General features: G+C 34.5%; 1 protein-coding gene across 1 annotated transcript; it reads right to left on the bottom strand.

Annotated features, from left to right (window-relative positions):
- Window positions 1–7,750: 7,750 nt before the first annotated feature.
- LOC136041959 (trichohyalin-like) lies at window positions 7,751–10,228 on the bottom strand. Its single transcript, XM_065726770.1, has one exon. It carries the CDS (start codon window positions 9,124–9,126, stop codon window positions 7,909–7,911), a length of 1,218 nt encoding a protein of 405 aa, XP_065582842.1. The 5' UTR covers window positions 9,127–10,228; the 3' UTR covers window positions 7,751–7,908.
- Window positions 10,229–21,892: the final 11,664 nt, after the last annotated feature.

Raw genomic sequence — 21,892 nt, 5'->3', positions numbered from 1 at the left:
TTAAAATTTTGCTTGTAAACTTAAAGAAACAAGGGAGGTATCCAATATGAGTATGGTGGTTGAAATAAGTAGTTGACCATCATCATCCAGAATTGCAGAATTTCGTGAAATTAAATTTGAAAACTCAGTCAAATTGCGAGAAGACTGATAATTTTTATTAAAGAAATATGAGACAAAAAAATTTTACATAAAAAAATTACCCTTATATACCCTCTATTGCTTTGATGCACAGTAGACTTTCTACGACTTTAAATTTTGAAGAAGATTTTCTAAACACCGAGTGAAAAATGCTTCCGCATGTTGATATGTGAATAAAAAAAAAAAAAAGCTAGAACCTGCGCGGTTTTGGTTCTTTCTATGGGTTTTAAAGATGGCAGTAAAAGTTTTTTGTTCTTGAAACCGCCCAGATCATGGAATTATTGATGTCCCCGCCTCACTTGAGTGCCTCAGAAGAGAGATAGTTCTCTCTGCTGAAGCTTATTAAGAGCCCCTGCGAAACTGGCTGGACCCCAGTGCTATTTTGTTGCTCATGCATGTGAATAAATTTGTCCCGGATGCATTGCAGGACAACCTGATCAACCTATGTTAGAGATAAAAAAAAAAAATAGAAGAAAATGAAAGTCCAAGAAGATTAATAATCAAAACTCACTTAATCCAAGTATTTGCTTATATAATTAAACGAAGTCATTATGTTTTATTGTCAGTTGAAAAATTGTATTTGCCATTTTTCAAGAGGGTATATTTACCCTCTTCCCAAGTTTTCGTGAGTTGACATCTCTGCAAAAGGTCATGGAACATCATAAGTGCATACAGTTTAATCTTTTAAGGGGAGAGGAAACAATATTTTTCTAAAACATTCTTCTGAGACCCAAGGTTTACCCTGATGACTTAGAATTACCAAAACATACGGTTTCGGTCAGAAAATTCTTATAACTTGAATGTGGTCTCAAAGAAAATTCTTATTCTCCCCACCCCCCCTGACAAATGTCCATGGAGGTAGACATTTGGTCTAAATCCTTGAAAAATTATATCTTTTATTAAAAGGATTTTTCTTTTATACTTTGAAAGTATAAATCAATGGTTTTAGCTAAATTTAAAAATAAACGACTTGAAACATGAAGTACACAAGGTAGGGTAGATTCTCCTAAACCTCAAAACAGGTAAAAATCGTTATAATATAAGGAGTCAATTCTGAAATATTTCAAGAATTGCTTGCGCACACGGGGGAGGGGGTGTCAATCTTTTGTGTAGAGTTTTCACAAAATGATTAGTATATTCAAGTAGTCCCGGTATTAAACTTAGCTATTTGAAAAATAGATACTTAGCAACAGACAAAACACTTAGTTAAGCCTAAACGGCTTGAAAGATATGAGAAGAAAAATTACCCCATCTGGCCGCTTATAAAATTTTGATATTTATTTATGGCATTATTTCTCAAATCTTATATTTCTCACTTCTGTTGTACTTTTAGAGGTTCTTTTATCTTTCCTGATATATTACGAGATCAGCATATGGCTTATTCAGTTTTTGTTTAAAATAAAAATAGAGTATCTGGACGATTATTAGACCATAAATTAATTCCTACGACAATGCCATCTGTTTTAATAGTTTTAGACAAATTTTCTAGATGCCTCTGAAATACGAAAAAATATTCGTACTAAGCTCGTAAAATTTCAAAATAAAATTTTATGTGTAAACTTAAACAGACAAGGGAGGAATCCATGATAAATTTAGTGGCCGAAAAGAGTAATTGACCATCATCATCTAGAATGCATATTTCATGAATTTAAATTTAAAAACAATACCAAATTGCGAGAAGAAAGATAATTTGGTTAAAGAAAAATTGACTAAAAAGTTCTTACCTAAAAAAAACTACCCTTAGTATCGTGGAGATTAAAAGTGTCTACTAAAACTAAAATCCTTATGATGACATTAAAGAGAAAAAAATTATCATTGAATATAACACTAATGTTAAAATAAGGCATTAGTGCATATATTTTGATATTTAACATTACTATATATTTAAGCAGTATGCGTCTTACCCATGTGAGTGTAAATAAAAAATAAAAGTAAAAATATGTGCATATAATTATGCTTCACAGTCAAAATGGGTCAAAAGCTTACTCTGGCATTTTGAAAGGCACCAGACAGGAGGTCAGGGGGGATTTTAGAAAGTTTTCCCTGTAGAAGACTAAAAATACGCAACAAGTACGGGACTTCGTAGCATTCGGAAAAATGTGGAAAACAATCAAACTCAATCAACACAGATGCACAAACAATTAACACAGGTACGCAAGCTCCTCTTCCATCACAATTTATTCCAACATCACTCTTTATACCCTACTAAAAAGTTACAATTTCTCTCACTTTGGGAACTTCTCCCAAGCCTTTCGGGGACAACCCACCTTTTGGCCCTATATTGTCGACCGAAAAGGACAAGTTTTTATCCTGTATTTTTTCTAGTTTTTTATGTCCTTAACAAGTTAGCTATAGCCCCAATAGCGACAAATTAAGCTGGAATATTAGGTGTTGGAGGAGGAGCATATAGCGCTGGTAGATAAATCAGCTAGAAAGAACGTCGTATACAGAGTTGACTTTTGGAGTCAGGATCCTAAAACCTGCTATAGTTATAGACTTAAGCAAAAGTCATTTTTTTATATCAATTAAAAAAAACTTTCCAAAAAGGAACTTTTTCAAAGAAAAGTAAACGCCATATTAAACTCTAGATCATAAGATACAAGTATATGTTAAAATCAAACAGTTAGTGATAACGAATTGTAAGTAAGGAAAGACCCGGTTCAATAGTAACTGAAACTAAAAAAAAGGGAACTTTGATTCCAATAGATACATCAAAGGAATAGAATGTTTATGCTGATTTTAAATATATAAGTTTCATCAAGTTTAATCTTACCCATCAAAAGTTACAAGCATGATAAAGTTTAACTTGTTTTTGAAAAAAAGGAAAACATCCCTTAAAAGTCTTAAAATCTTAATGAAAACCACACTCTCAGATTCAGCGTATCAGAAAACCCTACAGTAGGGGCTTCAAGCTCCTATCTGCAAAAATGTGGAATTTTGTATTTTTTGCCAGAAGAAAGATCACGGATGCATGTTATTTGTTTTTTTCCAGGGGTGATCGTATCGAGCCAGTGGTCCTAGAATATTGCAAGAGGGCTCATTCGAACGGGAATTAAAAGTTATAATGTCCTTATTAAGTAACAAAAAAATTGGAGGAAAACTAGGCCCCCTCCCACGCTCATTCTTTTCCCAGTCACCGGATCAAAATTTTAAGATAGCCATTTTGTTCAGATGGTCGAAAAATCTAATGACTATGTCCTTTAGGACGACTATATCCCCCACAGTCCCCAAGGGAAGGGCTGCAAGTTATGAACTTTGCTCATTGTTTAAATAAAGTATTGGTTATTGAGAAGTATACATACGTTTTCAGGGAGATTTTTTCTGGTGAGGGGTTAGGGTCGGGGGTTACGTGGGAGGATCTTTTCATGAGGGAAGAGAAATTCCCATGAAGGGGGCACTGGATTTTCCAGCATGATTTAAAAAAAAAAACAATGAGAAATAAAATATAAAAAAAGTTTTTTTTTTCAACTGAAAGTAAGGAGCGGCATTCAAACTTAAAACGAAGAAAAATTATTACGTATATGAGGGGGTTTTTACCCTTCTCAATACCTTGCTTTTTACGATAAAGTGTTTTAGTAATTTCAAAGGAGCTATTTATACTAATTAAACTGTCTTTGTGGTTCTGGGGTCATTTTTGAAGAGCTGGAACAAAATTCGAACTTTAGCGTAAAGAGCGAGATATTGACGAGGGGGCGAGCCCCCTCATGTAAGTAATAAAACATACGAATATAGAAGTTTGTTACGTAAGTTAATGCGTAGGTTACCTATATTTATCACTAACAAAAAGGTTCATAAATAAGATTGAAAGTTCTAGCGGCCTTTTTAAGTAATCAAAAAATTGGGGGGGGGGCAGCTAGGCCCCCTCCCCAACCTCTTTTTTTCAAAATCGTCCAATAAAATTTTGAAAAAGCCATTTAGCCAAAAAAGTACCCTTAATATGCAAATTTCGTTTTAATTATTCATGCACGGTGAGCCAAAATCAAAACCTGCATTAATCCAAAACCGTTCAGAAATTAAAGAAAAAACGAGTTTTTTTTAACTGAAAGTAAGGAGCAACATTAAAACTTAAACGAACAGAAGTTATACCCGATATGAAAGGGGCTGTCCCCCCTCAACGCCCCGCGTTGACCATTGGACTGACCTTCCTTTTTTTAGCGAGCCTCCCCTTTTTACCCCCCCCCCCTCCCCCTCCCTCCCTCTGGGAAAGTAAGCACTTGAATTTAATTTTTCAAACAACATCTAAAATCATGCATCTAAAAGGCATGAGCACCGGCGAGGGGGACCTTGCCCCCATCCTGGAAATTTAGGACTATAAAGTTTATATAAGGAAACCAAAGGAAAAAGAGCTGAATAGGGGAAAGCAACGGAAAATATGTGTGTTGCCCCATTGTTGGCTGCCTGCCAATAGATTTTGACCATTAATAAGGAAAATTTAAGCTTTGATTTGTGACCGAGTGACCCCTTTCCAGTTTTCCACAAACACGTCTTCTATGTGATTTGATTGTAAAAAAAAAACCAAAAAAAAAAAACCAACAATTTCTTCATTGTAATAAATGGTAAGTAAATAACGATCCTTGTCAATAACAAAAGTGTAAGAGCCTAACTATTGATAACATTAAATCAAAGAACCAGCTTATTATAGTGATCCTAAATACGTATTTGTTTATAAGTAATTAGCGCAGTTATTAGTACACAAAAAATTTCGTATAATTATAAAAAACACAAGGAAAACAACTAATAAGAAGCAATTTTGGCAAAAATTACTCCGTATATGAAATGAGTTGTCCCCTCCGCAATCCCTCGCTCTTTACGCTAAAGCTTTTAATTGTTTTAAAAAGTAGAATTGTGGCAAAGAGTCAAACTTTAGCGTAAAGAGCGAGGGATTGCGGAGGGGACAACTCATTTCATATACGAAGTAATTTCTGTTCGTTTTAAGTTTAAATGTCAATCCTTACTTTCAGCTAAAAAAATTAGTTTTTTTTTATTTAATTTCTTAACGTTTTTGAATTAATGCATGTTTGGTTTTGGCTCTCCGCACATAAATTATTAAAATGAAATTTGTATATTAATTGTTTAATTGGCTAAATGGCTTTCTCTTACTTTTGATCAGACGATTTTGAGAAATAAGGAGCGGAGAAGGAGGCCTAGTTGCCCTCCAATTTTTCGGTTACTTAAAAAGGCAACTAGAACTTTTAATTTTTAACGAACGTTTTTATTAGTAAAAAATATACATAACTTAAGAATTAACTTACGTAACAAACTTTCATAACCTTATATTTTTATTATGTATACGAGGGGTTTGTACCCTCTTTAATACCTCGCTCTTTACACTAAATCGTAAGTTTTGTCCCAATTCTTTAAGAATGACCCCTGAATCAGAAAGGCCGTAGAATAAATAGTTGAAATTATTAAAAATACTTTAGCATAAAGAGCAAGGTATTTATCTCCTCCTAAATACCTCGCTCTTTATGCTAAAGTATTTTTAGAACCCCTCATATGCGTAATAATCTCTGTTCGTTTTAAGTTTCAATGCTACTTCTTCCTTTCATTTGAAAAAACGTTTTCATGTTTATTTTTCATTGTTTTCTTATAGTAATGCTAGAGAATCCTGCGCCCTTGTCATTGAATTTTTCTTCCCCCATGACAGATTCTTCCAAGGAAAGATCCTCCAACATAGCCTCCTTTCCTCAGCCCCACCCCAGAACAAAATGAAATCCCCCTGAAAACGTCTGTACACTTCCCAATAACCATTACTATATGTAAAAACTGGTCAAAGTTTGTAACTTGCAGTCCCTCCCCCAGGGATTATGGGGGAGTAAGTCATCCCCAAAGACATAGTTATTATGGTTTTCGACTATGCTGAACAAAATGGCTATCTCAAAATTTTGATCCGTTGACGTTGGGGAAAAAATGAGCGTGGGAGGGGGCCTAGATGCCCTCCAATTTTTTTGGTCACTTGAAAAGGGCATTAGAACTTTCAATTTCCTTTTCATTTCCGTTAGAATGAGCCCTCTTGCGACATTCTAGGACTACTTGGTCAATACGATGACCCCTGGGAAAAAAAACACAAAAAAACAAACAAATAAACACGCACCCGTGATTTGTCTTCTGGTAAAAAATACAAAATTCTACATTTTTGTAGATAGGAGCTTGAAACTTCTACAGTAGGGTTTTCTGATACGCTGAATCTGATGGTGTGATTTTCGTTAAGATCCTATGACTTTTATGGGGTGTTTCCCCCATAAAATTACCCCCATGGGGTAATTTCCTAAATAAGGCAAATTATCTCAGGCTCGTAAGTTTTGATGGGTAAGACTAAACTTGATGAAACTTATGTATTTAAAATCAGCATTAAATGCGATTCTTTTGATGTAGCTATTGATATCAAAATTCAATTTTCTAGAGTTTTGGTTACTACTGAGCCGGGTCGCTCCTTAGTACAGTTCGTTACCACGAACTGTTTGAAAGGAAGAGTACCCATGAGCTGATGTATGAAGCAACTATAATCAGAAACATTTCTTCTGAACGGAATGCTGGGAATTTTTGTATATTCCCTGTGAACAAAAACCTTTTTTCCTTTTTTATTATCGATTATTTTTTTCCATGGGGGATTGTATTTATCTAGTTGTCACTTTGAAAAAAAATTTATTTTTTACAGTTACGAAGTATAAAGGTGTGGAATATATTGGTTTTTGGTATTCAAAATTAGATTAAAATATTGAATTAAACGCAACTTTTAATGGTTAACGATAAACTTAAAGGTTTGTATATATTTGAAATTAACATAATAAGCAAATTCGTTTGAAATACCTATTGATATAAAAATTCCGTTTTTTTTAGATTTTTGGTTACTATTGAGCTACATCGCTCCTTACTTGCACTTCGTTACCACGAACTGTTTGGTCAGCTAACTTTTGTTGAAATCTTTGGTTGATGAAAGTTCTTTTTTCAAGAGTGAATAGACTGAACGAAAGTCTAGACCATAGCATAATTGACGCTACTCATTCTGCTCAAGGGAAAAAAAAATCCAAGGCTTTAAGATATACAAAAGAAATACTATGCCGTTTGATATTTGATATTCAAAAGCCTCATAAAGAATGAGGCCTTTTTTGATATTATAAGATTATTGGTTCGGTGCCATCACGCCTGTGAATTAATAATAAATAAACATCCACCCGTGATCTTTCTTCTGGAAAAATATACAAAATTCAACATCTATGCGGATAGGAACTTGAAACTTCTATAATAGACTTCTCCGATACACTGAATCTAAGGATGTGAATTTCATTAAGATTTCCTGACTTTTAGGGGGTGTTGCCCCTCTTTTTCGAAAATTAGGTAAATATTTTCAGGCTCGTACCTTTTGATGAATGACGCTAAACCTAAACGTTTGTATCTATTTGAAATCAACATAATGAGCCGATTCGTTTGAAATACCTATTGATATCAAAATGCTGTGTTTTAGAGTTTTGGTTACTATTGAGCCGCATCGCTCCTTACAGCAGTTCGTTACCACGAAATCTTTAATGAGCTAACTATTGTTGAAGTTCCAAGTTGAGGAAAGTTTTTTTTTTTTTTTTTTTTTAGATTGAATAGACAGAACGAAATTACAGCTTAATTGACGCTACTTACCCTGCTCAAGAAAAGAAATCCAAGGCTTTAAGATGGATAAAGTATGACCCATTTAATAATACAGTAAAATCTATTCCTATAAAAACTAGAGAATTAACAAAGTACTCTTGGGATCCTTTTGAAGTTGGATCCTTAAGATTAAGGGTAGTAAGGCTTTCCTTCAGAAATGCTAGAATTACTAAGAAGATTGGCATCCAATTTTTCATGTTGACGATGTCCTCCACCTCTATTTCTATTTCTCCCTCTACCCGTGTTAAAGTTGTAACTATTTCTGCTCATGTTGCACATGTTTCCTCTTTGTTTATATTCGTTATCGCCGCTTCTTGTTGGTGTATGCTCCAAACTATGCTTATCTTTGTTTAACTCGTTATTTGCTGGGATTTTCTGCTTCTCCTTCTCAAATTTTATTCCTAGATCTTTCCTGTGACTACTTGCTCTGCTTGTATTAAAATACGGCTTACTCCTGTTAAAACGGGATATTTCCTCAACATTGTCGTTCAAAACTTGAATTTCATTTTTAAGCTGAAAAACTACATCCGAGTGGCGTTTAGCAGAATTTCTTAGCTCTTCGTTGAGCCTATCATAAGACTCTTTAAATCTTTTCTCCCTTTCTGAAGCCTCTTTTTTCTCTTCCAGTAGTTGAAATGATAGAAGAAATTTTTCATCAATTATTTTCCTCAGCTCTTCTGTGAGGCTATCAAATGACTCTTTGAATCTTTTCTCCTTTTCTTCAGCCTCTGTTTTTTCTTCCAGAATTTGAAATGAGAATTGTTCTTTTTCCTCAATAGTATTTCTTAACGCTTCTTTGAGCCTATCAAACGACTCTTTGGATCTTTTCTCTTTTTCTGCCGCCTCTTTTTTCTCTTCCAGTAGTTGCACTGCTAGTTGCTCTTTTTCATCAACTGATTTCCTTAGCTCTTCTTTGAGCCTATCAAATGACTCTTTGAATCTTTTCTCCTTTTCTGCAGCCTCTGTTTTTTCTTCCAGAATTTGAAATGAGAATTGTTCTTTTTCCTCAATAGCATTTCTTAGCTCTTCTTTGAGCCTATCAAACGACTCTTTGGATCTTTTCTCTTTTTCTGTAGCCTCTTTTTTCTCTTCCAGTAGTTGCACTGCTAGTTGCTCTTTTTCATCAACTGATTTCCTTAGCTCTTCTTTGAGCCTATCAAACGACTCTTTGAATCTTTTCTCCTTTTCTGCAGCCTCTTTTTTCTCTTCAAGTAGTTGAAACGAGGACTGTTCTTTTTCCTCAACTGTGTTTCTTACCTGTTCTTTGGGTTCACTATACTTTCTGATGGCCCACCACACTGCTATGCCAACACATGAGACTGGAATACTGATTGACAATGTTTTCATATCTTTCACTTTCAAATGTTTTTTTTTAACTAATTTCTATTGCATGTGACGTTTCGTATATATAATAGGTATGACGTCATTTTGTCGAACTACAATGATGCTTATACGAGGAGTGACGTCATACTTTTTGCACCCGTGTAATGCTTGCTTAATTTGAAATGACGTCATCGCATTAGATAAAAGTATCGAGGGCATCAATGTTAGCAATCTTTTTTCACTCCTGTATCATCTTATGTCTATTCACACCCGGAAGGCAGTGACTTTCTAAGATTGTTCTCCTGTTGCTTCAGGGTTGTGAAGGTTTCAGGGTAGTTTCACTGTTTTTTAAGTGTTACAAAAGTGAAAGTAAATAATTAAAACAATTTTACCGTCAAACAAAACTTACAACTTCTTTAGGTTTTTTTGCTAAATCTTTTTCCATTCATTTCGCTGATTTTCACTCCCATTGTAATCAGAAGTCCTAGTACCCTTTTAAAGATTCAAATTGATCGGAGAGTGGATACCCCCCGACAGCACATATTTTCCCAAAATACATCTGATAGAAATCTTGAGATCGTTATTTTTTGTCGTAGAAACTTCAAAAAAGGTTTATTTAACTGGAAATTGAATGAACCTTTTTTAATAGTCAAAAATGATTGCAGGGCAACGAGCCTCCCTCATTCTTATCAATTCCCAAAACACATCTAATCAAAATTCTGAGATGGCCATTTCGTTCACCGTAGTTGAAAGATCTGGAAATTATGTCTTTGAGGATAACATCGCCACCCCCCTCAGAGGCCTCAGCACAAGGGTTATAAGCTATGCCCCGAGGACATATAATATTTTTATGGAAAGATCGGTCGTATAAATCCTGGAGGGGGTTTATTTGACTGGAAATCAGATGTTCTAGTTCCCTTTTTAAGAGTCAAAGTGATCGTGGGCAGCCATCCCCGCCCCCTCCCTCTACGCTTTATTTTCCACAAATACATCTAATAAAAATTTTATTTAGCCATTCGTTCAAAAATAGTCCAAAGATCTTATAATAAGCCCTTAGAGGTGGACAGAATCCCCTAGAGTCTGGGGGTAAGGGTTGTAAGTTATGCCTCATGGGTATATTAGGTTTTTATGGAAGGAGTGGTCGTGTTAACTTTAAAAGAGGGTCATTTGATTTGAGATGTATAGTTCCCTTTTAAAAGTCAAACATGATGAAGAGCAACTAGCCCCTCTCCCTGACATCTTCTTTTCCCAAAACTCATTCAATTGAAATTTTGATACAGCCATTTTGTTATCAATAATCCAAAAATCCTATAACAATGTCTTTAGAGTGAACAAAATCCCCCAGAGCCCATGGACAGGGGTCGTAATTTATGTCCAGGGCATACAAGGATTTTATGAAACAGGAAGTTGTATAAACTTTGGATTGGATGGAGCTCATTTGATTGTAAGTTGGAAGTTTTAGTGCCCTTTTTAAGTCACAGTGTTAAGGTGAAATTTAAACTAAATTAAGACACTATGTGAATGCTCATTGTCAAAATAGCGCATCTCAAGAATTATTTTGGGTATTAAGTTGAAACTTTCAGAGAATACTTAAAGGGAATGATGATGCCACCAAAAGACAATATGTCACTACTGCTAATACTAGTGTTACTTCTCCATTTACTATTACTACAAGAACTAATTCTATTGCAACTACTTGTAGGGCTAAGAGCCTTGAGATAAAAACTTCAAGAAGTATATAAATATATAAGTTAAGGTTTAAGGGTAAGTTGTGCGAATGTCGAACTAGCCAGAGGGCAATGTAACTAATGACGCTAAAAGTATTAAGATGAAACTTTTAAGGAACGTTTAGAAGTTACAATTAAAGAAAAAGACTGTAAATAAGCAGGTTTTCAAAAGGGCATATAAGCAATTTCATAGGCAGCACCGTTCTATAAAAGCTAAAAATATCATTGAAACTTTTAAAGGAGCTAATTCAACTCAAAATTAAAAGTTCTTGTGCCTTTTTTAAGAGTAGCCAAAGATTGGAGGGCAAGCAGCCCTTTTCTCAAGTCCCTTCATTTTCCAACCGCATCCAGTCAAAATTTTGAGGCAGTCATTTTGTTCAGCATAGAAGAACGGTCAGGAAACTATTTCTTTACGGATATTAAGCATGTCCCCCCCCCCACGGCCGTTACGCATGGGGGGAGGTGTGAGAAGCCTTCGCCAAGGTTTTTAGTCACTCGGTAAGAAAGAGTAGTCGGTAAAATCGTGTCGATTTTTCTGATGGCCCTAAAGTTCTTTGTTCGGTTCAATAAAGACCAGGAAAACAGTGACATGTCATCTACATAAAATTCGAACTTGGTCGGTAAACGGAGCAGTTTTACCGACTCCTGCCGTTGTTTTACATATGGTACCACGATTTTGTACCAAAATCTGAATTTCGGTTGGTAAATGCAACGGTTTTACCGACTCGTTTAGTTATTTTATGTTTTGTATTTGAAACGGACACTATGCTAAGTTTCGAAATTAACAGTCGGTAGAAATGACCAGCCAGTCGGAAAATTCTCTTACTCCCCCCTCCTCAAACATTTTGCAGAATAAAGACCCTGACCCCCACAATTATGGAATTGGCTCATTATGCTTTAAAACTAAATGTTACTTTAAAATAAATCAAAAGGCATTGTATTTATGTTTGCCATTAAGACACCTTAGCAATATATTAAGAAGGATTGGGGATAATAAGTTGAAACTTTTGGAGATACTACTTGTACTACCTCTGCTCTTACAATCTAAATAAATGAAAAGAGTGAAAGTGTATACAGGTTGTCAAAAAGCATAGGTAGAACCTTTTGAGAGTGATATTAAGTTTCATTTTTTAGGTCAATTTCGGAATCTATAAGATTAAAATAGAAAAATGCTATTTGTGCCAGGATTAAAAATTGTTGAAAAAGTTTCTCCAATATAGAAATAGCAACCCATACTATGGATTCTTACAGGAAAAAATTAAAAAGATATAAAATGTAAATTTTTTCATGAAAAAGACTATGTCAATAAAAAACGAAGAGAAAGTAATTTGAAAACTTTTTCCACAAAAAAAAATTCCAAAGAAAAGTAAAAAGCTCCATTAGGCCAAGAATGAGCAAAAATAAATTCAAAAATCTTCCAGTGAATGAGCAAAATCACTATCAACAAATAAAGGAAACTCAAAACCCACAGAAATTACAATAAATAGCCAAGTGAAACTCGAAACAAGGAAAAATTAACATGAGTAGGGCTGATTACCCCCATGGCCTCTCAAGACCAGAACACAATTCGCACTTTTGCAGGTTGAACAGTGAGAGGGGGAGGTAAGGCCCAAACTCTTGTTTGCGGTGGTTTTTGTGTGTATCGGGTTTGACTTGCATATTCAACTGCCTATTCAACTTAAGTTCAACTCGTTTTGAGACTCATTTATTCATTTTTCTTAGTACCTGCTGTATGTTTCTTTCCTATGAATGTTTGTTTAGTTTCTGTTCGTTTTGGGTTTCATTTATTCTTTAATGGTTGTTTTTTTTAGTTTGTTCCTTTATATTAGTACTTGTTGTATGTTTTTGCTACGATTGTTTATTTAATTTCTGCTCGTTTTGGGTTTCATTTATTCTTGACATTATTTATTATGTTGCCTCTTATTAATCTTTCAGTAAAATACTCAGATTGATTTTTGCGAAATGTTTTTTTTCTTTACTAAAAGTTCTTGATCGAAAAAATTGTATTTCATTTTGCTATGGAAACGGAAATGTGATTCTTATAAAATGATTGTCATGATCTTGAGAATAAAAAGTGCAGTAGATGCTATGGAAATATGCCTCTTTGATCTTTCGTGATTAAAGAAAAGGGAGATGTTAGCAAAAGCCATAGTGAAATAGAAAAAAAAAAGAAAATAATAAACATAAAGACAAAAAGCTAAAAATAATTTTAACGATGTTTTTGTAATTTTCTCTATTAAATAAAATAAAAAAATGAGTCTGCCCCAGGCCATTCAGCATGTGCCAAGGTGACAATATGGGAACACCCTACAAGGGGGAAACTTGTCCCTGGGAAACTGAGGTACCCTCACCCAGCGTGTCTACACTCCCTGTGAGGTACAAACCTTCTCCCAGTAATGGGTTAAATTATATGGTGATGCAGAACACCATCGTGGGAAGATCCTCTATAGGAGGACAACAGCGGCAGGGCGTAATATGAAGATCTATGGACAACGATCTCTTCAAAGGACTGTCGCGACCCTTTTGGGGTACTTGCAAGACTGGGGACCTTGCGGTCAACTCTATTCCCACTGGAGGAGTGGCGCCCCTCAGGGAAATAATAGCCTAGTAACCGACACAGCATTCCCACAGAATTCTGATTAATAGATAACTCTTCTGGACTTGGTCTGTTTTGACGGGTGTTTTCGGACTTACGATCGTTTATTTTAATTTTTGTTCGTTTTGGGTTTCATCGTTTTGAGTTGGGATTATTATAGGAAATGGTCTTAAGTTTAATATGGCTCTTTATTTTTCTTTGAAAAACTTCTTTTTCGGAAAGTTTTTTTTTTTAATTAATGACACATAGAGCCCATTTCACTCTTTACTCTTTCCGTTGCCTAGACTATGGAGAGTAAAGGAGTTATTTATTTGTGGAATCTTGCATTTTCAAATAAAACATGCAAAATGCACAATTATTAGACTTCGATTTTTTGGTATAATAACTTAGACATACCGCAGCACCCTACTTTAACGCAGTAAGAGAACACTTTTTAAGCGTTTTTTAAGTTACTGGCTTAAATTGGAAATAAAACAAAAACATTATGACACTTTCAGCCTTTTCCCTTAAGGTTCGACAGTATCTTCAATATCATACAGAACAGTAAACTTTCCCATCAAGTCGGAGTAAAGTTGCTTTCGAATTGCACTTCATGTAAACTAAATCAAAAAGCGATCGATCTGACAAGTTGTTTGTCAGTCGATTAAAAAATCATCAGTTCTAGTCTATCAAACCGAACACACCCAATAAGTAAAGTCAGGTTAATTATAATGAAATATACCAAAACATGATGATAATATAATACTTTAGAAACAAAATTATGGAAAATACAACAGAGAATCATGGAAAGCAGCATGCGTAGAACGCATTATATTAAACATCTAACCTAACCCCTAACCACCTCCATACACTAAATATTTAATAAAAAATATACATACATCGTAGTTTTTCTCACTCAAAATAAGGTGACCATTCCCAGAGAGGAAAACCGGTTTCTGTCAGATCCTACACAGTGTAATTCTTGAGTGTGTTTAACAGACAAGTACCAAATCCTCTTTTGAATTTCTGGAAAAAAATTATACTTCCGTCCTAAGTTAACAGAGAATTTCCAGCAGAAGGCTCAAAATATCTGGTCATGCATGCTTACAAAAATCAAATGGCTCTAAGAAATGAGGACTCCTGGCTGGATAGTCTCAGGCTCAGTATGATTGACTTCTTTGTTTCTTCTTAAAAAAGATGGAGGAAAATAGACATACTTTAAAGGTCTTTTGTTCCATAGCCTAATGACTTTCATGAAAAATCAATTGCTCCATTGGCTTTTGTGCAAATTGAAAGACTTTTCTTTTTTAGATTTTTTTTTAATATTGCATTTTGAATTCTCTACCATTTTATCCATTCGTCTGCCATTCTCCATTAATTTAAGTTCTAACACTAGCGTGTTAGAACTAATAAATTCACCAAATTCGTTCTATAGAAGCCAAAGGGAACCAAATGACCACTTTCAATCACCAAATTTACAAATAAGTGGAACTAGTGAGATAGAGCTGCCGAATCCACCGAAATCGGTAACGTATGGAAGCCAAATGAACTTGTCAAATTACCAAATTTGCAAATGAGTGAAACTACTACGATATAATTACCAAAATCACCAAATTCATTGACGAATGGGGACCAAATCAACACTTCGAATCACCAAATTTTCAATTAGGCTGAACTAGTGCGATAAAACTACCGAATCCATATAAATTGGGTAGCTAATGGGAATCAAATAAATGCTTTAGATCATGCAATATCAAAATTTTCGCCCCCAACAATTTTGTTTTTCGAAAACCAGTTGGGGGGGATTCCCCTTTCTTGGGACAATTCTAGTCAAGTCATCAAATACCATATTAAGCGAGTTAACATGCACTTCTACAGATCTTAAATTGAAAATGTTCCATCATACTGAGGATATCTTCCAAACTTGAGTATCGAAAAAAAAAAACTCAAATTGTCCGCTAACCTACACAAAAATTCTAGTTCCATTGCTAATATAAAATACACCCGTAATAATTAAACACCAAGGTATTTAGCTTGAAAAATTGTGCATGTTTCCAGCCCCTTCAAGAATTCTTAAAAATGTTTTTTTTTTTATTCGAGGAACTTTCTAGGAAAATACAATAATCTAGCTCATAATCAGGTAGATATTTCGGCTGAAATTCTACAATTCTAGAAGATGATGGTCAATTACTCCTTTCGGCCACTAAACTTATGATGGACACCTCCCTTGTCTGTTTAAGTTTACGAATATGTAGATTTAACAGCTTACTATTAATATTCTTTACATATTTAGAGACAATTATAAAACCTGCTTTCTAGAACCGTACCTGACTGTTTTCATTATGATCGTTTCAAATATCCTAATCTTGGTTCACACTCTTCACAGAGTGTTTCTATTCTTACAAACTTTTTTCAACTGTGAAAAAAAACAGAAAAGAATATTGGATGGAGTGTGTTTCAGTCAATTATGGAATTCGACGTTCAAATGGGAGCGGATTTGGCACTAACAAGCACCTAGGCCTGGATAGATATCAAGACTTGAACTAAAACACTACTGTAGTATCGAGAAAAATTTATTCTTGGTCAGTTGGTACCAAATGAAATTATTAAATACTAGCTGTTGGGGTGGTGCTTTGCGCCACCCCAACACCTAGTTGGTGAGGGCGCTTCGCAACCCCCCAAGCCCCCCCGCGCGCGTAAGTCGTTACGTGCCATATTAGTTACGCGCCATTGTAGTTGTGTCCCTATGTCCCACCTGTGAATATAGAATATATATATATATATATATATATATATATATATATATATATATATATATATATATATATATATATATATACTAGCTGTTGGGGTGGCGCTTCGCGCCACCCCAACACCTAGTTGGTGGGGGCGCTTCGCGCCCCCCCCAAGCCCCCCCGCGCGCGTAAGTCGTTACGCGCCATAATAGTTACGCGCCATTGTAGTTGTGTCCCTATGTCCCACCTGTGAATATAGATAGATATATATATATGGTTTTAACTACGTAAAACTTGCGAATATACAACATTCTTTGCTGTCCCATTGTCTTTGCATATAAATAGATTGTCAGGTTTACCGACTCTTGAACATGCAACATATAATGGTCCATGGGAAAACAATCTGTATTCAGATCTATACCTCATGATTCTAATGATTGCCCTTGAGCTTTGTTGATGGTGATTGCTAATCGACCATTCCCTGTCCCGGTGTCCCGGTCGTCATTTACATCCCCCTGTTTCCCCCGGTGTCCCCGTTGTAGTTGTGTCCCTGTGTCCCGGTCGTCATTTATATTCCCTGTGTCCCGGGTCCCGGTCGTCATTTGTATCCCGGTGTCCCGGTCTGTATATACATTCGTTTTTTAGTTTATTTTTTCTCCTTTATTTTTTTCCTTTTTTTTTCTTTTTTAGCTTATTTAGATTTTTAGATTTTTTAGTTTTTTTATTAGTTTTTAGTTTTTTTTTTCTTTTTAGTTTTTTTGTCCCGGTCGTCATTTATATCCCCCTGTTTCCCCCGGTGTCCCCGTTGTAGTTGTGTCCCTGTGTCCCGGTCGTCATTTATATTCCCTGTGTCCCGGTCGTCATTTGTATCCCGGTGTACCGGTCTGTATATACATTCGTTTTTTAGTTTTGTTTTTCTCCTTTATTTTTTTCCTTTTTTTTTCTTTTTTAGTTTATTTAGATTTTTAGATTTTTTAGTTTTTTTATTAGTTTTTAGTTTTTTTTTCTTTTTAGTTTTTTTGTAGTTTTTACCTTCTTTTTAGTTTTGTTAATTTTTTTTTTTACTTGTGTCCTGGTCGTCATTTATACTCCCTGTGTCCCGGTGCTTTGTTGATTGCTAATCGAACATTCCTTTTGTCCTGGTCGCTTTCTCTTTGAGTGTCGTCATTTATTTTTTTCTTTTTTAGTTCTTTTAGTTTTTACCTTTTTTAGTTTTTTTTAGTTTTTAGTTTTTTTAGTTTTTTACCTTTTTTTAGTTTTTTTAGTTTTTTTAGTTTTTTAGCTTTTTTATTTTTTTTATTAGTTTTTAGTTTTTTTGTAGTTTTTGCCTTTTTTTAGTTTTTTTAGTTTTTTAGCTTTTTTATTTTTTTTATTAGTTTTTAGTTTTTTTTTGTAGTTTTTGCCTTTTTTTAGTTTTTTCAGTTTTGACGTCACCTGATCCAGTTTTTTCAGGTGACGTCACCTGATCCACGATCCACAGATCCACAGACAACTTATTTTTATATATATAGATAGTTTTTTTTTTTTTACTTATGTCCTGGTCGTCATTTATACTCCCTGTGTTCCGGTGCTTTGTTGATTGCTAATCGAACATTCCTTTTGTCCTGGTCGCTTTCTCTTTGAGTGTCGTCATTTATTAGTTTTTTCCTTTTTTTTTTTAGTTTTTTATTGGTTTTTACCTTTATTTTAGCTTATTTTTCAGTTTTTTCCTTTTTTTTAGTTTTTTTTTATTTTTTATTTTTTTTAGTTTTTTACCTTTTTTTAGTTTTTTTAGTTTTTTTAGTTTTTTAGCTTTTTTACTTTTTTTATTAGTTTTTAGTTTTTTTTGTAGTTTTTGCCTTTTTTTAGTTTTTTCAGTTTTTTTTTTAGTTTTTTATTGGTTTTTACCTTTATAGTTTTTTTAGTTTTTTAGCTTTTTTATTTTTTTTATTAGTTTTTAGTTTTTTTTGTAGTTTTTGCCTTTTTTTAGTTTTTTCAGTTTTGACGTCACCTGATCCAGTTTTTTCAGGTGACGTCACCTGATCCATCCATCCATCCACAGACAGACAACTTATTTTTATATATATAGATATATATATATATATGTTTTTAACTACGTAAAACTTGCGAATATACAACATTCTTCGCTGTCCCATTGTCTGTGCATATAAATAGATTGTCAGTTTTACCGACACTTGAACATGCAACATATAATGGTCCATGGGAAAATAATCCGTATTCAGATCTATACCTCATGATTCTAATGATTGCCCTTGAGCTTTGTTGATGGTGATTGCTAATTGACCATTCCCTGTGTCGCCGTCGTCATTTATATATCCCCCTGTGCCCCCCGGCGTACCCGTTGTAGTTGTGTCCCTGTGTCCCGGTCGTCATTTATATTCCCTGTGTCCCAGTCGTCATTTGTGTCCCGGTGTCCCAGTCTGTGATTTCTCTTTGAGTGTCCCGGGTGTCATTTATATTCCTTGTGTCCCGGTCGTCATTTGTGTCCCGGTGTCCCGGTTTGTATATACAATCGTTTTTGAATTGGTCTTTTTTTTAGTTTTTAGTTTTTTACCTTTATTTTACGTTTTTTAGTTATACCTCATGATTCTAATGATTGCCCTTGAGCTTTGTTGATGGTGATTGCTAATTGAACATTCCCTGTGTCCCCGTCTCATTGATATATCCTCCTTTGCCCCCGGCGTCCCCGTTGTAGTTGTGCCCCTGTGTCCCGGTCGTCATTTATATTCCCTGTGTCCCGGTCGTCATTTGTATCCCGGTGTCCCGGTCTGTATATACATTCGTTTTTGAAATGGTATATGACGAAATAAATTTTTGTATTTTTCCCCTTTTTTTTTAGTTTTTTTTGGTTTTACTTTTTTTAGTTTTTTTTCTTTTTTCTTTTTAGTTTTTTTTCTTTTTATTTTTTTTAGTTTTGTTTTTCTCCTTTATTTTTCATTTTTTTTCTTTTTTTCTTTTTTTTTTCTTTTTTAGTTTTTTTAGTTTTTTAGCTTTTTTAGTTTTTTTTATAAGTTTTTAGTTTTTTTTTATCTTTTAGTTTTTTTGTAGTTTTTACCTTTTTTTTAGTTTTTTTTTAGTTTTTTTTACTTATGTCCTGGTCGTCATTTATACTCCCTGGGTCCCGGTCGTCATTTGTGTCCCGGTGCTTTGTTGATGGTGATTGCTAATCGAACATTCCTTGTGTCCCGGTCGCTTTCTCTTTGAGTGTCCCGGTCGTCATTTATATTCCCTATTACAGACCCGAATCAATTTACATCTTAATGACGAATCATCAGAGTATATACTAACGAAAACAAAAAAGGCTAAAGGCTCTGCTTCTGAAGAAAAGTATGATGAAGCAAATGCAGAAGAAGAGCAATTAGAATCACCGGATAGCAGTTAATATGTGTAACGTTTTTCTAATTAATTATTTGAAAAGTTGTAAAACCAGACAGGTTACAATAGATCTCTGGCCCAAAATTGCACGATAGAAATAGAGCGATAAAGGGGGTGAGAGGAATCATCCCCAGAGTAAAAATAAAGTAGCAAGATTAATCTCATTTCCTTTTAAGAAGTAAAGAGCACTCAATTGTTCACAAATTAGACTAATGTTAGGCTGCTATAGCTAGAGCATTGTCATTACTATGGTACTACCATCTTTTGTCATCTTACCATCTTACCATCTTTTGTAATAAAAATTGCCCTGTGGGCAATAAAGCAGAATTAGGTGCGCACGTAAAAACCGAATAACGACAATATCCCCAAAAAGATCCTGTTCGGGACTCTCTGCTTCTTCAATGAGGAGAACTATTAGTACCAAGGTTGTATCCTGGCCAATGTAAATTGTTCTAACTATGAGTAATCCACTCTGATTTATTGATCCTCCAATGACAAGGGATCCTATAATAAAAACTAGCCAAAAAGCAAATCGTGAATAATATTAAAAGATACGGGAGAACTTCTAAAAAGGGGTACATATCGGGTGCACTAAGTCTGAGAGACCTATTTATTTGTGAACTATAGCGTAAGGTGTCTTCTTGCTAAAGATGGCTATACATGATCTAGTCAGTCAAAATATACCTTATTAATGCCTGTAGATAAGTTCTTCTACTTATCTTTCTTAAGGTTATTGTAGTTATAAACCTTCTCTGTCGCAGTAATGGCAATAATAATGTATAGCAACAACATCAAAGGTAACTTCGGTGCTTTCACCATCCCAGAAGTTTTTGAGGTTTCCTCCAATTTCGCAAAAATAAAATTAATTTCTTTGAAATTTCCCCATAAGTAATTTGGTTCTTTGAAATATACCCAAAAATTGGCATCCAGAAAATTACAATTGTATTTCGTATTAGCAAAATACTCTTGAAATTTAATTTTTGAGACGAATTCGGAGTACCCAGTTTAATTTTATCTCGAGGAATGTCGAGGAAATCGTCCAAATTTGGAGATATACACTGCCTGATAGACCACCAATATGGCCAATCAACATGACTGAAACTAAGTTTAAAAGAGTTAATGACTTACAGTAGATTAATTTTACTTGCAGCTTTTACCTTAAAATCATAATCACATGTAGTTCCTTAATAAAAATCCTTTCTAGAACTATCAAACAGTTTGTAGTAACGAACTGTAAGTAAAGAGCGACTCGCCCAACAGTAATCAAAACTCTAAAAAATGAATTTTAATAATAATTAATACATGAAAATGGGCTTTTTTAGCTGAATCCATTAGGATTCAGCTGAATCAATATGTAATCAAACTCACAGTAATACTGGTTCACTTTAAGCTGAATCAATTGTAATCAAAACTAAAAAAAGGAATTTTAATATAAATTAATACATCAAAATTGGCCTTTTATGCTGAATACAATAGGTAAAATTCAATGAGTTAAATGTTGCCCATAAAAAGTTAAAAGCCTGGGAAATATTACCAGATTCCAGAAAAATTGGGAGGGAAAGGACCACACCGGTCTTAACAAACACCATTCAAAAAACCACACAATTGTCATAAGGAAATTTATACCATCAGATTCAGCATAACAGATTACCCTGTTGTAGAGGTTTCAAATTTCTATGACCAAAATGTTGGGTTTCCTAAAAAAAAAAAATTATCAGAAGAAAATTCAGCGATGCGTGTTTATTTTTCTTTGGAGGAGGGTTTTTTTTCATTTTGGGTGATCTTACCGAATCAGTTGTCCTAGAAGATGGAGAATGGGGTCATTAGAACGGAAACTCAAATTGTTGTGCTCGTTTTAAGTGGCAAATAGAGTAGAGGACAGCTAGTCACTTCTTACACCCCTTTTGTCAATTAAGACATCCAATAGAAATTTCGAGGTAGCCATTTGGTTCAACATGGATGACATAACCCACTCCCCATAGTGCCGGGGAAAGGGCTGTAAGCAATGCAATTTGCCCATCGTTTACAAATAGTATTCATTATTGGAAAATATTGGGTTTTTCATGGGAGGGGGGGATGTATTTACTATGGGAGAATTTTCCTCGGGGATAATTTTTGGTTGGTAGGAATTCTTCCAGGGGAATTTTATAATGGAAATTTACCCGGGGGAGGGAGGTATTTCCCAAACATGATGTGATAAACGGTCAGAAGAAAATTTAATTTGACAAAATGTTGGAACAACATTAAAAATCAAAATGAACAGAAATTGTTCTTTATATGAAAGGACCTAGCGTTTCCCCATGCCTCGCTCTTTACACTACAGTTTGAATTTTGTCCCAATTCTTTAAGAACAACTCTTGGAACTTAAGGGATGTTGA

Source organism: Artemia franciscana, unplaced genomic scaffold (assembly GCF_032884065.1).
Source record: "Artemia franciscana unplaced genomic scaffold, ASM3288406v1 PGA_scaffold_52, whole genome shotgun sequence".
In the NCBI taxonomy this organism is placed as follows: Eukaryota; Metazoa; Arthropoda; class Branchiopoda; order Anostraca; family Artemiidae; genus Artemia; species Artemia franciscana.
The sequence above is the reverse complement of the archived record's forward strand: the minus strand, read 5'-3'. Positions and strand labels throughout refer to the sequence as shown.